Raw genomic sequence first — 14,222 nt, 5'->3', positions numbered from 1 at the left:
ATTATATAAATAATTCAATTAAATTCTCTCTAAAAACAAAAGGGAAAAGTTTGGGCTGACAATAGAGTAAATAAATATCTATAAATTTACTTCTATATTGTTTTAATAATGTTGCACAGTTTTCACACTCACATTGGAATGATTAGATATATGAAAGCTTTTAAAGTTTCTACACTTAGATTCAAATTATATACAGTTTTTTTTAAACAAAAGGAAATGGACTAACAGACTGCTAAGGGGATGGATGTTTGCATAGATTTTTGTATTTTATTTACTCTTATGGCTACCATTCATAACTGGCAATACTTTAGGGTAAAATATTATTGTCTTTTTACAGAGATTCTCAAAGATGCGAATCTTCTATTTGGAACTGCTCCTTTTCAGCCTGACCCTGGCAGCACCAGTAAGCATTTACAAATTCAGTTGCACATCATATAATCTCTTGCTCTTTTTATCTATTTTTCCTTTAAGCAACATCTTTGTAAACTAGTAGCACTTACCTAGTTCAGTTACAATAAAATACCAAACACAGAGGAAGCATTCAACACTTGGCACAAATGTCTGTCACCAAGGAGGCCCTCAATGAACATGTAAGAAGAATTATAAGATGTCCACATGTTGCCTTTGGAGAAGCATCAGAAAGAATATTTTCAAGAAAACCAATAGCCATCCACAGTGTTTCAGTCAGCTAATGCCAATGAGCAAAAATATTCTCAAATTGTAACATGTCAAAAGAACTTCTCAGTATTTTACCAAAATCTGAAAGAGTTAGACTTGAATGCTCTAAGGCTAAGCAACTAGCCTGTATAACTGCAAGACTACACAAAGGAACCGAGCTTTTCTGTAATTCTTGCAACATTCCAACACTGTGAGATCCTGCTAGTGATTTTTCTCTTCATCAGCGAGGCTAAAGATGGAAAGAAGTTCCCCACAGCTTAACCCAAATCAAGCTCCAGTTTCCTTCTGTGTCTTTGCTTCTTGATTCACCCAGATGAACACTCAGGATGTGACTAACTTGTCTTATGAAAATGCTGAGAGTTACAGATATTTTCTGCCAAGGAGACACAGTGCTCATAAGATAGTGTCTGAAAAACATCCTAACTTCTCAGGGTAACCTTTTCAGTTGGAGGAGCGTGGAAGCAAGTGGTCATTCTGTGGTCAGAGAAGAACTTACATACAGGTCCTGAGTGAGTGGGTAAGCAACCACTGACAAGCACGACCCATGCCAGCCGCTGGGGAGAGCAGGAGTTGAGAAAACAGGTCCCCTCTCAGCACGCACACTCCAGCAGACCTGTGGGAGTGCGTATGGCTTAAAATAGACATCTGCCGGGCCCAATACACAGAACTGACTTTGCTTAGTCAGGGCCACAGAGGCACGTGCTCAGGCATGAGAAGGATGGAGTGGGTCCTGCTGACCCAGCTCAATCCCACCCGCTGAGGATGGGTCTATTTTGAGCAACACATTCCAAAGAACAGCTGGAGCGGTATCTCTGACCATTTTCCAGTAAATGTGCTATGTCAACACCAATCCACTGACCACTGGTCAAGAGAGGATGCCAGTCTTCTTCCTCTGAAGGAAACAAGGCCATCTCCATTTCAGAGCCACGTTCAAGGGCAGAACTGCCAAGTGGACGGGGATGGGGTGTGGGAGGAGGAGGGGATGCAGATTTCAAGTGAGAGAGGTTTGGCAAGGATACAGAGGCAAATTTGGAATTACAAATAGCTATATGTGATGTTTTCTTCCAGATATGGATTCTATTTGGGTAATTATATAAATTATTTAATTACAGATTAGGGGTATCAGTGTGTACTGAGCCACTTACTTATGTTCCGGAAATATAATCAAAATTCAAACTCTAGGAGAGGAAAAGGTTTTCCTCAATCCTCTTTGGGTCTCTGGCTGGGTCTGAAAATGAAACCAACAAAGAGAGATTAACAGGAGAAGAGAACACAAAATTTTTTAAATAATTTGACATGTACATGGAAGCCTTCACAAAAGAATGAGGACTGAAAGAAATGATGAGGGCAGGAGGTTTTTAATACCATTTAGACAAAGTAATAAGATATTGTGAAGAATTGACAGGACAAACAGGATAGGATTAGATAATTCTTATCTTCCTTAATTAGGACAATTAAGATTAGTTTCCCCACCTAATATATAAGAAATAGATGGGGAAACAGTGTCAGACTTTACTTTTTTGGGCTCCAAAATCACTGCAGATGGTGAGTGCAGCCATGAAATTAAAAGATGCTTACTCCTTGGAAGAAAAGTATGACCAACCTAGATAGCATATTCAAAAGCAGAGACATTACTTTGCCAACAAAAGTCTGTCTAGTCAAGGCTATGGTTTTTCCAGTGGTCATGTATGGATGTGAGAGTTCGACTGTGAAGAAAGCTGAGTGCCAAAGAATTGATGCTTTTGAACTGTGGTGTTGGAGAAGACTCTTGAGAGTCCCTTGGACTGCAAGGAGATCCAACCAGTCCATTCTGAAGGAGATCAGCCCTGGGATTCCTTTGGAAGGACTGATGCTAAAGCTGAAACTCCAATACTTTGGCCACCTCATGCGAAGAGTTGACTCATTGGAAAAGACTCTGATGCTGGGAGGGATTGGGGGCAGGAGGAGAAGGGGACAATAGAGGATGAGATGGCTGGATGGCATCACCGACTCGATGGACATGAGTTTAGAGTGAACTCCAGGAACTGGTGATGGACAGGGAGGCCTGGTGTGCTGCGATTCATGGGGTCGCAAAGAGTTGGACACGACTGAGAGACTGAACTGAACTGAGGATGAGTTTAACAAGATTTGTTTGTGTATTCCTCTCTGCCATCTCTAGACTGATAAGAGATTGTCTCTAGTAAAAGAAGAATTTATTCCCTACCTTTAGGCAGAAAAAGGGAAACTTTTTCTACATGTTCTACTTCTTAATTGCCTTCAGCTCAAAATAATTTTTATGTCAAAAAGGCATATTTAGGGGACTTCCCTGGCAGTCCAGTGGTAAACAGTTCGCTTTCCAATGCAGGGGGTACAGGTTGCATCACTAGTCAGGGAGTTAACAGCCCACCAGCTTTCTGGCCAAAAACTAAAACAGAAAACAGAAACAATATTGTAACAATTTCAAACGAGACTTTTTCAGTGGTTCACATTTTTAAAAGGCATATTTAGGGGTAACATTCTTGTTTCCTTCAAAAACAAAATTTTAAGTGGAAAAAGTAAAATATGATTGTTGGGCCATGCAATTCAATTAATAATCATCAATATGTAGTAAGACCATACAGACTTTGTAAGAGGTCACTTTGTTATAAGTTCGTGATTTATTATTGTGAACTATATTTAGGTGCTCTATACTATCATGTAAGTTTTTAACACATTACGTGTGTGTTCTGTAAGAAGATACTGAATACCCCAAACTGTCATTTCTTTCTTTTGCTTCATAGGTACCTATATCATTTTTCAATATTTTTTCTTTCCTATAGCACTACTTCCAGAACTATTTAAGCTCCTTTGATATTTCTGAGGAATAATACAATGTTCTAAATGTATATGCACATGATCTCATAAGAACCAACAAAAGGAGGGGGCAATAAAGGGTAGAATTATAAAATATGCCCTTAGGGGGTAAAAATTACTATAAAATTGAAAAAAAAGTAATTTTCTTTCTTTTTTTTTTTTAGGTAAAATTCTGGATTTTTGATAGTGGAAGTAATGGAAAGCTTAATCGCTCATAGTGTCATTCTTTAACTCACATTCTATAAAATATAATCTTTCAAAATGTCATTTTCCCTTTCCCTGAAAGAAAAAAACTGCCCAGGTGACTGGCAACAATAAAGTCCCCTTTCCAGTATACTCCTTCTCCTTTGGTGCCAGGCTGCGGTTTCACTCTTGATGGACCATCAGGAGCATCATATCCTAATTCTAATAGCAATGACTGAACTTACACAATCAATGCACATACAATCCACACCTCACTCAACTCTGATTTTAGTTCACAGATACCAAACACTTCCAGTGTGCCAGGGAAAATTTTTCAGTGGATACAAATGACATTTAAGCTTTTTCACGTGGCGGGCCACCCCTCCCAACTCAGCTGTTCTCCCGCACTGAACGAGGTTCTATAGTAGAGACAGCACTGTCTCCCTCTAGGAAGGAAGGTCAGCACCCTCCTTCAATGCGGAAACAAATGTGCTGTATGCGCCCATCTTCTTTTGGTCAGAATGATTTTCAACATTGAATAACCCAGTGAGAGAAAAGGGTTTCTCAGGTGGCACGCTGAAGAATCTTCCTGCCAACGCAGGAGACTTGGGTTTGGTCCCTGGGTTGGGAAGATCCCCTGGAGGAGGAAATAGCAACCCACTCTAGTATTCTGGCCTGGAAAATTCCATGGACAGAGGAGTCTGGTGGGCTACAGTCCGTGGGGTCACGAAGAGTTGGATACGACTGAGTGAGCACTGAGCACTGAGTGAGAGAAAAACAAAGGAGACATTTATTGTTTGAAGAAATGGATGAAAGAAGAAATATTTGGTGACATTTTATTTCTTGTTTCCTTTCAGACTTTGAAACCACAGGCTGAGAAAACGAAGCAAGACTGTGTGGAAGAACAGAGGGTAAACAGAATTATTCTTCTCAAATACACCTCTTCCAACTCTATAAAGAGAAAAGTCAATATGGGGAAATTTTTAACTGCCAAAATATCCCTGTGTACCTAGAATGGAAATGGAAAATTACACAACTTAATTTTGGCACTTTAATTCACACAATGTGTGATATAAAAGAAAAAAGCCTTCTGAATGAGAACTTGTTTCTCTTCATGTCATTTCTTCCTTCAGAGGGATAAAATTCTAGGATGTTGCTATTAGCAAACAATATTTTCCCATGCATGTACATGAGAACAAAGTAATAAATGAGGGAGAAAACAAAGGGAAGTGAGTTAACAAGTCTTTATGAGGAATTCTGTGTACATGGAGTTAGTTTTCACATGCAACCAGAAAGTTAAACAAGAACTCTCAGCATTTCATGTCACCAAATTGCAGTTTACTTCTGCCTAGTAGGGTTTCTCCTGGCAGTCTCAGAAAATTCTGTTCTAAAAACTAACAATCTTCTGTTCTCTATCTTAGCTTAAAATTACAAAGGCAAAAACTACAAGCTTAAGAGCCTGAATGTTTATGCTGTGAATTTTGCCAATTTGACATCAGCATGAATACCGTAAAATCTGCCTTTCTCCTCATCCCCCTGCCTTCTCCTATCTGAAAATATTACCAATTCTCCATTTTCATTGAAATTTGATAGTAAAATTGATACACTCTGTGGGGGAGAGAGCTGTTTGATACTTATCGTCAAGGAAAACCGATTTAGAGGCAGAAAGAAACAAGCTGCTCTCTTCGGGAACTGGCTGACATACGCCTCCCTGTGGTTATCAGAAGTACTACCACCTGTTAGATGCATAAGTAGACTTCACCGGAGTTTAAAATATCTTGTACTATTAAAGAGAGAGCCATAAAACTTCTAAGTAAGAGATAAACCCACATTAATACAATGTTGTGTTTTTGTAGATAACGTACAAGGGTCACCATGAGAAACATGGGTATTATATGTTTAAGCATGTTTCCACCTTGTCTGGAAGGAAAAACCAAACTGATGTGAAGGTAAGCCGAATCCCAGTGATCCTTATCCTGAGCCAGCTCTGGATCAACACCAGCAGACACTGTAAGGGAGACAGTTTACTTTTGTCTGGTCTGGAGTTTCTGTCTCTGGCTGGTGCTTTTGTCCTTTTCCCCCTAGGGACCTCTGTGTCCCAGAGTCTTCCTGACACAGACAGGCCACCTCATGCCCTGGCCCAATCTCTGCCTTGCTTCAAGACCTGCCATAGCACATGTGATGCTGGTGGGCCCCAGACACCCACGAGTTTTTCATGTTACTGCTTCTGAGTAAAGTAAAGTTTCTCCAGCACCACAATTCAAAGGCATCAATTCTTTGGCATTCTGCCTTCTTTACGGTCCAGCTCTCTCAACTGTATGCGGCCACTGGGAAGACACATACTATACAGCCTTGATGATACAGACCTTTGTCAGCAGTGTAGTGTCTCTGCTTTTCATCACATTGAAAAGTTTGATCCTTTATAAGGAGGTTTTCTGGACATCCGGTATCATATGCTCTTATGGGGGAAGGGATTAGAAGGAAATAATTTTGACCTTTTTTAGGAAAAAGCGACACATTTTAATGTCCCTTAAATTAATCCTACAAATGACACTGTCTGTGTCAGGATGCTTAGAAGAGAAAGAATAAGCGCTCTGTCACTGGAATAAAACAATACTTCTTTTCACTCAGTCCCTTCTTGTAAATTCATTGGCCAAAGAGCTAGAAACAGTTTAAAATGCCATCAGCAAAATGACTATTTACTTTTTTTCTTCCAAAATCTGGCTTCATTCCCCACAAAAGTAGTTTTCCTTCAGAATGTTATTTTGTTCTGCCCAATATTCTTTATTTTTTTAATAGTTTTTTATTTTTTTAATTTTAAAATCTTTAATTCTTACATGTGTTCCCAAACATGAACCCCCCTCCCACCTCCCTCCCCATAACATCTCTGGGTCATCCCCATGCACCAGCCCCAAGCATGCTGTATCCTGCGTCAGACATAGACTGGCGATTCGATTCTTACATGATAGTATACATGATAGAATGCCATTCTCCCAAATCATCCCACCCTCTCCCTCTCCCTCTGAGTCCAAAAGTCCGTTATACACAGCTGTGTCTTTTTTGCTGTCTTGCATACAGGGTCGTCATTGCCATCTTTCTAAATTCCATATATATGTGTTAGTATACTGTATTGGTGTTTTTCTTTCTGGCTTACTTCACTCTGTATAATCGGCTCCAGTTTCATCCATCTCATCAGAACTGATTCAAATGAATTCTTTTTAACGGCTGAGTAATACTCCATTGTGTATATGTACCACAGCTTTCTTATCCGTTCATCTGCTGATGGACATCTAGGTTGTTTCCATGTCCTAGCTATCATAAACAGTGCTGCGATGAACACTGGGGTACATGTGTCTCTTTCAATTCTGGTTTCCTCGGTGTGTATGCCCAGCAGTGGGATTGCTGGGTCATAAGGGAGTTCTATTTGCAATTTTTTAAGGAATCTCCACACTGTTCTCCATAGTGGCTGTACTAGTTTGCATTCCCACCAACAGTGTAGGAGGGTTCCCTTTTCTCCACACCCTCTCCAGCATTTATTGCTTGCAGATTTTTGGATCGCAGCCATTCTTTAAATGCATCTCTAAGACTTAACATCTCTGAGACTCAGTGCCTTTTAAACTTACTGGTTGTAACAAATATATGTTGAGTGCTTCCTATTGTGCAAGATATTATATGAGATAAATGATTGAGAAAACTTAACTCTTTCCAGGATTTTAGAGTTAGAAAAGAATAAAAGGTGCTTACAAAAATGATTATAACCTGAAAAAGAAAGTGCTATCTGAGTGGTACCCCCAAAAGTCATGCTTTAGGGCTTGGAGTAGAAAAGATTAGTTCCTAAACTGGTACTCACAGAAAGCTATATATTTGAAATAATTGAGCTGGAGAATGAGTAGGATTTGAGCAAACATTTGTGTGGGAGAGACTATTCTCCATGAAAAGAATAATGTGAGCCAAGGCATGGAGATAGGAAAGCAGAATATAGGAAAGAAGATTGGCCAATGGATGTGTTCGCTGTTCAACCATCATACAATCAAGAATGCAATCAGAAGTCAATTGGCATAAGCAAACGCAAAATGACTGACCATCTTATACCACAATTTAGAAGTTGTTTAACTTTTTAATAAGAGAACTCTGTGTGATCTTTAAAGAAATTTACAGTTATTAGTATACATGTTACTGTTTCAAAAGCAGTAAAGGCATCAAATATAAAACAAAACTTCCCCCTTCAGAATAGGAAAGGGAAAAAATTAAGAAGGGATTATTATAGTGTACCTGTTTAACTCAAAAGTTTCTATTAGCAGTGAGCTAATGAACTTGGTTGCAAAGGAAAGTATAGATGTCCAGGTAAAACTTTCCCAGATACAACGTCTTAAATCAAATGTTTAAAATACTTTTTATTCTGAAATAACTCATTATAAAGTTTTTCTATTATATTTTCCCTCATGAGAAAACCTTACTTATTTTCAGAATATACCTGCCACTATAAAAGATTAGTAAATAATAACTCCCCAAAATAAGTAATTTCAAATTATATCTTAAAAATGCTACACATTGAAATGTTTGTATACTTCATATTAGCCAGCTTCATAAGAATAGAAGACACCCCGATAAATCATTTTTATCTTGACAATTACCCTCTGCCTCCAACGTTAATAAGATTTATGTATAAAAGTCAGCAGACTTCCAAGTAGAACAGTATTCCTATTTGAGGACGGATCTGAATCTAGTGACCTAATAACAACGACCTGCACATGTCAACCTGGAGAAGACAAAGCATTCAGTAAATATGGAGGAAACCTTTCCTTTCCCAGAAGGGTTGTACATGAAAGAGGAAATAACCTTAATGACTGTTCCATCAGGAAAAAAGCAATACTAGTTACTGGTTGCAGGTTAAAAAAAAATTGAAAAAAAATTAGAATATCCTTAAGAAAATGATCTGACATGAAAAGTAACAAGCAATTAGCTGATAAAATGTTCCAGGACAGACCAGCTGACCATAGGTCATATGTGTGAAGGATGTGGGCTGGGAAGCTGGGACACCCAACTCTGTCTCTAACTGAATGTTGCATTTGGAGCTCAGATTCTACAGTCTCTCAACAGCAGTATGTCTAATATAAAAGGTATCTTTTGTCTTGCCTTCACTATTGCATGTCAACATTCTAGTTATTAAAGAAAAGAAAGAATGAAAAGTCGCTCAGTCGTGTCTGACTCTTTGCGACCCCATCGACTGTAGCTTATCGGGCTCATCCATCCATGGGATTTTCCAGGCAAGAGTACTGGAGTGGGCTGCCATTTACCCTTCTTCTATTTGGGCACCTGTAGGTTTTTCTTTGTAACTTTTTTCTTTGGCATAATTCTAATCCAAGTGATTACCTCTCATTCTTAGACACTACAGCAGACTCCTAACTGTTCTTTCTTAGCTTGATTCCTCCTTGTTACTCTCTTGCTCATACAACATCACTGCCTCTCCATCCTCTATATAATAAAACCAAATTCTCCTGCCTGAAATTCTGACAGTCTGTATGTCTGTGCAAACTCTGACTGAATCTGAGGTCTCTGAGACACCACATCACCCCCACACTTCATAAACCCTGTAGGACCACTACCTCTGCCATTTAATAAGTCATCAGGTACTGCCTGGAACATAAAACACCAGCCCAACTTCTAATATGTCTCAGTCCCTCAATAAATCTCTTATTTTGATTCCATGTTATCACCAGTTCAAAGGTTTATGTAGTAGTGTTGTAAATTTTAGCTCACCTTACAAGCTTGAGGTGGCGGGAAAGTATGCCATTTATTTTGTCTATAATTGTTCTGTTGCTCAAGAGCTCCTACCCATGTGTTAATAAATGGGGAGGGAGTATGCAGAAATTAATTTAAATTCAACCTGTTTAAATTAAGTTTATCTAATCTTTAAGTCTTCAGTCTCTTTTGGATAAGAGTGCTCAGATCCTCACTTCTGCCATCTCCCCCTAAGATGTCAAGCATGCATACGAGGGAGTCAGGTATGGCTTAACACCATCTGCTACAGGTGCCCAGGTTGCTCAGTCATGTCCAGTTCTTTGCAACCCCGTGGACTGTAACCCTCCAGGCTCCTCAGTCCATAGGAATTTCCAAGCAAGGGTACTGGAGTGGGCTGCCATTTCCTTCTCTAATCCACTATATACCATATACCATATGTACACACATGGCTTACACAATAGTGGAGAGGAAGTCATGGCATCCTCAGACACGGAAGGGACAATACTGCTTGCCCTGCCAAGTCACTGGCTACAATAGCTTAAGACCAAACAGTACAGTCTTAGGGGGATGGAGGGGACAGTGGGGATTCAGCCTCTCCTGGATCTCATAGACAAAGTAGAGCCCTCTTTGTCTGCATATGTCTCACATTATTCCTGGTATATATGCTCCATCTAAATACATTGCTCCTTTCAGAGCCACTTCACTCCCTCTGGTGAGCTCCTGAAAACTCTCAGATGCTTCCATACCTAGCCTGTGCCACAGAGAGTGACTGGGCAAAATCAAGCTCAGTCCCTCTTCTTCCTGACCACATTGTTCAAGCTTCTTGCACCTTGACTGTACCTCAGGTTGGTAAGGTGCTATCTATGAAGCAGCATCCTTACAGACCTTCTTCCTGAAAAGGAAAAACTGAGGCACAAGCATAAACACTCTTCTTCTCCACTCTCTTTTTCATCCCATTATTCTCTCAGGGGCTTTTCTTATCTGGGCCTTGACTACTTAAACTTATGATCCAGAAGAGTAGTTCTCAAAGTGTGGTTACAAGCCAGCAGCATCAACATGAGCTGGGAACTTGTCATAAATGCAGATTCTAGAGCCTCACCCCAAGCCTACAGAATCACAAACTCTGGCCATTGAATCCAACAATCTTTGTTTTAGTAAGCCTTCTAAACAGTTCTAATAAGTGCTAAATTTGAAACCTACTGATCTAGACTATCTAATTTCGTTTATTACATGACAAAAGAGAAAGAAAGTAAAGATAATGATTACCTTTTCAGACAATAACTAGGGTCACCAACAGTTGTTGCAAGATCCTTTGTTTGAATGCCAGAAGCTTAGTATTACCTACATTCTTCTATTTGTATATCCTCTGTAAAAAAAATAAATAAATAAAAAGGAAAAAGAAGAGAGGAAAATATTTTTGAAGACCAGGGCCAATACAGAGAGAGAGAATAGGGGTGTGGGGAGGCGGAGAGAGAGGGAGAATGAGAGAGAGGGAATAATCATGTTTGAAAGATGAACTCCATTTCACTTGAAATGTCTCAAGGTCACAAGGTGAGGACCATGCTCTGTCTTCCTTAAATTCAGCTCCTCCTTTAAAATCAGGCCCTAATTTACATTTCCAACTTTATTTCTCTTCTTTAGGATTCTGCTTTTTACCATTCTCTTTGACTTTCTCTACTCCAGCCTTATAGTTTTATTCATATTATCTTTCAAATGTTTCCTGTTTCCAAACATTTGAATACTCTACTTATTCTTAGGATAGTGTCACCATTTTCCTTTCATGATTTGAATCTCACCCACTCTTAAAGCCTTGTTCATTCTTCTTTTTCTGTGAAACCTGCTTTGGCCATTTCAAAATTATCTCTACCAACAAATCTCTTTTGAGTTAAAAGACTCTTTTTATTAAGTATCTGGTGGGATTTTAAACAGTATTGCCTAAGAATTATTAAATTTTAAAAGTTTAACATAAAATAATCACTTTATATTGAAAATTCCACTTTAGCAGGAAGAAAAAAACAAAGGTATCGCTCTTCCCCATTCTGGCAAGAGAAGTCAAGAGCCAGCACCTAAAGAAAACATCGCCCAGAAAAAAGAGGAAGACTTGTTTCTTCCTAGAACCAATGAAAATAACAAAAGCACAAAATCTCAAAATCTTTCGGGAAATAAACAGTCAATGAATGAAGACTACAGTATCAGTAGCAAAGAAAATGCCCACAGTGACCTAAAGATGTCCATTTATCCTGAATCGACTGGGAAGCGTGGGGCTGAGGACAGAGACAGTGCTATCCGCAAACTACACAACCAAGAAGGATATGGCGCAGCTCTCATCAGAAATAACATGTACCACAGAATGGAGCCCGGGACTGTGATTGAACTCTTGGGGGAAGAAAACAAAGAGAACAAACCCAGGAAGGTCCTAGGCAAACTTCCAGCAGATGCCAACCATGCTAAAGCCCCCTCACGACTTAAGAATCACCAAAGAGATTCCCAAGCCCAGAACATTCCGGTAAAAATCAAAACTACCCACCTCATCCAACACAACATGAAACGTCTAAAACAGCTCCCCAAAGTAAAAAACATCCCCAGTGATTTTGAGGGCAGTGGTGACCCTGATCTTCAAGGGAGAGGAGATAATGATCTCTCTCCTTTCAGTGGAGATGGGCCACCTTTCAAGGACATTTCTGGTAAAGGAGATGCTATTGATCCTGACCGAGAAGGTACAGATATTCAAACAGAGCTTCCCAGCCCAAGTGAAACTGAGACCACCAGTCCTGATGCAAAAGGGCCAGGTTACAATGAGATCCCAGAGAAAGAAAGGAATGGCAGAAAAACTACTGGAACCAGGGGTAAAACAGCCCAGGAGGCAAATACCGCTGATGTAAGCCTAGTGGAGGGCACCAATGACATCATAGGTGGCACCGATTTTAAGAAACTCCCTGGGCAAGAAGGAAACAGAGTGGTTGGCGGCAGCCAAGATGCGCATCAAGGGGAAATAGAGTTTCACTACCCGCATGTACCCTCAAAAGACAAAAGAAAACATGGCGGTAGCGATGGAGCTGAAAGTACTAAGTACAATGAAATTCCAAAAAATGGCAAAGGTAGCAGCAGAAAAAGCACAGAACATTCTACTAGAAATCAAGAGCCCTCAAAGGAAAAACAAAGATTTCCCAGTAAGAGCAAAGGTCAGGGCCAGCTCATTCCTTCTCGTGGTCTTGATAATGAAATTAAAAATGAAATAAGTTCCCACAATGGTCCCAATAATGAGGGAACCATAATAACACACAGCAGGAAAAATCATTATGTGCCCCACCGACAGAATAATTATACACGAAACAAGGGTGGGTCACAAAGCAAAGGCACCTGGGGTTACAGGAACTCCCTTTCCAATAGGAGGTTTCGCCCCCCTAAAAAACATGACAGTAGTGAGTCGTCTGACAGTGGCAGTTCCAGTGAGAGTGATGGTGACTAGAAATTCCCAGCAGGATGAAGATTTGCACACTTAGTCATCAGTGACTTAACAGTATCAAGGGGGCCCACTTGATAGCAGATCAGATGAAGGACAGAGTCAGGAATTGAATAAGCCAAGAGATCTGGCCTCCTGGGGAGAACTATTGCTATCTTAATGGTTGTAGTATGAAATCCTCATGATGCTTTATGAAATTTTATTCAAAGTTACAATGCTTTTTTAAGGAAAAAATTCATTAAGGATTCATGGAATAGGTATTATTTGAATAGGTATCATTTAAAAATAGGTTGTATCACAAAACCCTTTGTTGTTTGCTCTGTAGATATGAAGAACAATATGTCTTATATGATAATCTGTAATTAAATGACCTATGAGAAAGTCTGTTGTCTGTGGTGCTTCCTTTAAGACTCAACAAGATGAGCTCTGCCTCTGGCAAAGGTAGTGCTATAAAATTAATCCACTGAGCTTGAAAGCCTCCCTTCATCCCACTCTGCTCAAGCCAGTATTTCCTTTTCCCTCTGACCTCCTCTGCTCTAATAAAGATATCCTGCTGCATGTCCTTCTGTGCTCTTTTCTCTGTGGCACGTTTATAATTTCTTCTAGAAAAATTTTACTTCCTGACGCAACTCATTTGCAGGAGGGAAAGAGGGAGAATTTAAGAAAGAGACACACAAATGAAAAACCGAGATAAAAACTTACTTTGGCAGGTACTATTCATTGGCTGAGTCCAATCATCTCAAGCCTATTTCTTTTTTCTGGCCTTAAGTGTAGATGCTTTCCCAGCTAATGGCCTGTGATAGCATTCTGGAAATTAGCCCTAAGCCTCCTGATGAGAAACAGAAGCAGAATTCTGGAAGGCTTTTGCTCTTCTTGGTAAAAGCACATACAGTTAGTACCACTCTTCCTCTTTTCTTACCCTATTCTTTGTTTAACATCAACATGATGCCTGGAGGTACAGCAGCCATTTTGTGGCCAAGAGGAAAGGCATGAGATGATAGAAAAATAGTTCTATGAATAGAACTGTTTCCATCTGCCATTTCCTTCCTCTGGGGATAGAACTTACATTGGCAGGTAGATTCTTTACTACTAAGTCACCAGGGAAGCACACAGAAACTTATACTAGCAATTAAGTTGCAGATAAGTAACTTGAAATTGACCTGTTAGTTTTATCTCAGATTATATCAGACCTTTACATGGTCTGGTCTGATCACATGAAAAACACTTGGTGCTGTAAAGTAAAAACAATGAGCTAACAGAGAGAACAAAGATTTTCTTTGGGTGATTACAGGCAAGATCTTCCAAAGGTCATCTGTCCTAGTCT

The 14,222-nt window shown here is 39.6% G+C and overlaps 1 protein-coding gene across 1 annotated transcript; it reads left to right on the top strand.

Annotated features, from left to right (window-relative positions):
* The first annotated feature begins 349 nt into the window (after window positions 1–349).
* On the top strand, window positions 350–12,904 carry MEPE (matrix extracellular phosphoglycoprotein). The gene is made up of 4 exons (XM_052642052.1): window positions 350–403; window positions 4,551–4,604; window positions 5,550–5,642; window positions 11,438–12,904. The coding sequence occupies exons 1-4, from the start codon at window positions 350–352 to the stop codon at window positions 12,902–12,904; spliced, it is 1,668 nt and encodes a 555-aa protein (XP_052498012.1).
* The last annotated feature ends 1,318 nt before the right edge of the window (window positions 12,905–14,222 follow it).

The sequence above is a fragment of the Budorcas taxicolor genome, chromosome 6 (genome assembly GCF_023091745.1).
Source record: "Budorcas taxicolor isolate Tak-1 chromosome 6, Takin1.1, whole genome shotgun sequence".
Taxonomy (NCBI): Eukaryota; Metazoa; Chordata; class Mammalia; order Artiodactyla; family Bovidae; genus Budorcas; species Budorcas taxicolor.
Note: the sequence above shows the minus strand (reverse complement) of the source record. Positions and strands in the feature narration are given on the sequence as shown.